The 2,914-nt window shown below is 46.7% G+C and overlaps 1 protein-coding gene across 2 annotated transcripts; it reads left to right on the top strand.

Annotated features, from left to right (window-relative positions):
- The first annotated feature begins 628 nt into the window (after window positions 1–628).
- LOC106814326 lies at window positions 629–2,606 on the top strand. Of its 2 annotated transcripts, none has more exons than XM_014818625.1 (4): window positions 629–760; window positions 1,029–1,093; window positions 1,838–2,000; window positions 2,387–2,604. In XM_014818625.1, exons 2-4 carry the CDS (start codon window positions 1,050–1,052, stop codon window positions 2,516–2,518), a joined length of 339 nt encoding a protein of 112 aa, XP_014674111.1. In that variant the 5' UTR covers window positions 629–760; window positions 1,029–1,049; the 3' UTR covers window positions 2,519–2,604. The 2 variants fall into 2 exon arrangements, with proteins under 2 accessions (XP_014674111.1, XP_014674112.1); XM_014818626.1 differs by lacking the exon at window positions 629–760 and adding an exon at window positions 819–928 and having other exon boundaries at window positions 2,387–2,606.
- The last annotated feature ends 308 nt before the right edge of the window (window positions 2,607–2,914 follow it).

Here is a 2,914-nt window from a genome sequence, read left to right as displayed (position 1 = left end):
CATCGCGGCAGGACAAACGAGAAAACAAGCGATGACGTCAATGCACTCGCGCGGGACACGCAGAGGAATTTCACACTCGCTGAGAAAAATCCCTCGCGCTCAAATAAACAGCCGTACAATAACAATAAAGAATCAATCATAATAATCAATCAATAATAATCATATTTTTTTAATACGCTCCCGCTATCCCCGACACCGCAGTCGATGTGATCAGCAGCGCATTGCGCGATGCGCCGGTAACACGGCGCGAATCACATCATCGACAATGGCGAGACGCGCGGTCTCTGCACATGGTCCTTGATATCTTTACTAATTGTAAGATATCGGTTAATTTCGTCGTCATTCTGTCGTCGCGCATTGACGGATGGCGACGTTCCGTCAGGAGCATCACGTCTACTACGGCAGGCTGCAGACGCCGCAGCCGTCGGCGTCGTTACGTGACCTGCAGTGCCACGCCGGCCGCCGCCACCGTCGGCGTGGACAAGAATGGCAGCCGGTGCGCGCAGATTCGCCGCAGAATCGCTGACCTAGAATGTGACCTAATAAAAGTCAGGCGTTTCCTACCAACAACAGGTGGCTGTACAATCAGCGGTGCGCAATGTAAAAGGAGAATGTTCGCGGTCGACATAATGCGCTGCGCGAGAGAGAGAGAGAGAGAGAGAGAGAGAGAGAGAGAGAGAGAGAGAGAGAGAGAGAGAGAGAGAGAAAGATTGAGAGCTCACATCCGTGGTTGCCTTCGCCGACTACTACACATAGGACAGTATGTGGCCGTTACAGCACAGTACATTAACGCTGCAGTTACTATAGTTTACTCTCTGTCACGCGGTCACTTTCTAGCGCGCCGCTGTAAGGAACGCCTGTAATCGTCTGTTTCTCGCAGGTCCCGGATTCATTGAGAAGTCTGCCTCAGAGCACCGTCGGCGTATAGGTGATGGCAATAATGCGCATGCACGCGATCGCGACCGGAAACGTTACAGGAAACACTGCCCGTTCCTGTGAGTGTTAATGACGTGGGTGTTGTGTTCCAGGTTTCGTCGACTCTAGCAGACATGTGGAGAATTGCGGCCTTGCTGTGTCTGGTCGCGGCTACCAGGTACGTAACACGCGGTCCGATATCAGCTGTCAATCATCACGTAGCCACGCCCTTCCCGCACATAATCCTCACATTCTAATGCAGCAGCGATGACAGTCATGAGCACAGATATAGAGAAGATTCATGTTTAATTCATTAATATTTAATTCATGTATTTCTTAAAATTTTACGTTTGATTGCAGGCTTCACTTTAAAGATTTCTCACAATAAAGTCGGTTTTTTTTCGTCTGATAATTTTGCACGTGCAGAAAATGAACACTTATCACAGGCGTTCATCCATACCATGGCTCTCCTTGTGTGTCATAATGTTATTGCCTATAAACTTTACGGTCTAACGTATTTTGCCCACGTTTTATGCTGGAATAAAAAAAGGGCCATATAATAGAAGCCATAACACCTATAATTGAAATACAAGCACGTAAAACGCAGGACCTTTGTATGGCCTATATTAATTCAACGTCTAAGAAACAATGTGTAATAATGTGACCTGATTTAGCCTACTCGAATTGCTAGGGTTCGGTGTTTGTGTATGTATGTGTGTGTGTGTGTGTGTGTGTGTGTGTGTGTGTGTGTGTGTGTGTGTCTGTGTCTGTGTGAGCGCGTGCGTGTGTGTGTGCGTGCGTGCGTGCGTGTGCGGTGCACGTGCATGTGAGTGAGTGTCAGTGTGCGTGTGCGCGTATGTGTGCGTATGTTGGCATGCTGTGTAGTAACGACTCTGTGCGGGGGCGCACGTTGTATCCGCAGTGTTTGGAGCTATACGCTGGACTATGACTGTTTACCCTGCTACAATGGTTTGTTCCTCACTCCCACCGGACAGACGCCCATCGAGTACCCGTGCCCGAACCCCCAGTACTGCCCCTACGGTATAGTGAATGACTCATGTCACTGCTGCTACCAGTGCGCCAAGGTACGTCGTCATGGTCTACAACTGCATCGAAGTGCAGCAGCTAACTGCGTGTTATTGTGAATTATTGCATGCATTATGTATACTTGTTCACTTGTGTATAATCGAAAATTGATTTATTGTCTTGTCTATTTGATTGCTATTAATTGGCGTAATAATGCTTATTATTCTACCTATGTTGTTTATAATGCCGCTGATATCTGTCGTATATTATATTATATATATATATAATATATATAATATATATATATATATATTATATAATTTTATTTACTGAATGATGGATATTTATAACGGAATCGAATCTGTCATGCAGACATCACCACGTGCGGCAGCGTCATGTACCGCTCTCGTTAATAGGGCTACATTAACCTGCTTATTGTTTTTAGGGCCCCGTACGAGAAATGTGGGCGGTCCGCGCAATATCTACGGCAAGGTGCTCGCGATCGTTGAAATGTTTACAAAACGGCATCGACGACTCGCTCGCGTGGGGATGTGCGGCACGCAGACGTAAGCCTTAACAGACGCAGACGCTACAACCACTAGACACATCCGTCGAAGCGACGTCATGGCGACGCGTTTTCCACTAGACACATCCGCGGCGTCATGGCGACGCGTTTCCACTAGCGTCCCATTCTCACTAGGAAAGCAGCGATAGAACTAGATTGTTGCTTTGCGAGTTGATGTGTTGTTTATGATCATTACTCGATTAATTAGAGGTATTCTGTTGATTCGTTCAGGCCTGTGTCTCTCACGAACTGTTATCTATGTGGTTATTATCTTTATCTTTATGTTCGACGCCACTACGATTTGTCTAGATACATTCCGCCATCATGACGTCACTAACGTGCATCACGTGACCACAGTGCAAATCATACGTGAATCCGCGTGTCAGTGTAAATATGTACACGAACATA

Source organism: Priapulus caudatus, unplaced genomic scaffold, assembly GCF_000485595.1.
Source record: "Priapulus caudatus unplaced genomic scaffold, Priapulus_caudatus-5.0.1 Scaffold905, whole genome shotgun sequence".
In the NCBI taxonomy this organism is placed as follows: domain Eukaryota; kingdom Metazoa; phylum Priapulida; class Priapulimorpha; order Priapulimorphida; family Priapulidae; genus Priapulus; species Priapulus caudatus.
This window is presented reverse-complemented; position numbering and strand designations above follow the sequence as displayed.

Coding starts and splice junctions, on each gene's coding strand:
- LOC106814326 (XM_014818626.1), top strand. CDS start 1,050: ATGTGGAGAATTGCGGCCTTGCTGTGTCTGGTCGCGGCTACCAG. Junction 1,094..1,837: donor TGTCTGGTCGCGGCTACCAG/GTACGTAACACG, acceptor TTGTATCCGCAG/TGTTTGGAGCTATACGCTGG. Junction 2,001..2,386: donor GCTGCTACCAGTGCGCCAAG/GTACGTCGTCAT, acceptor TATTGTTTTTAG/GGCCCCGTACGAGAAATGTG.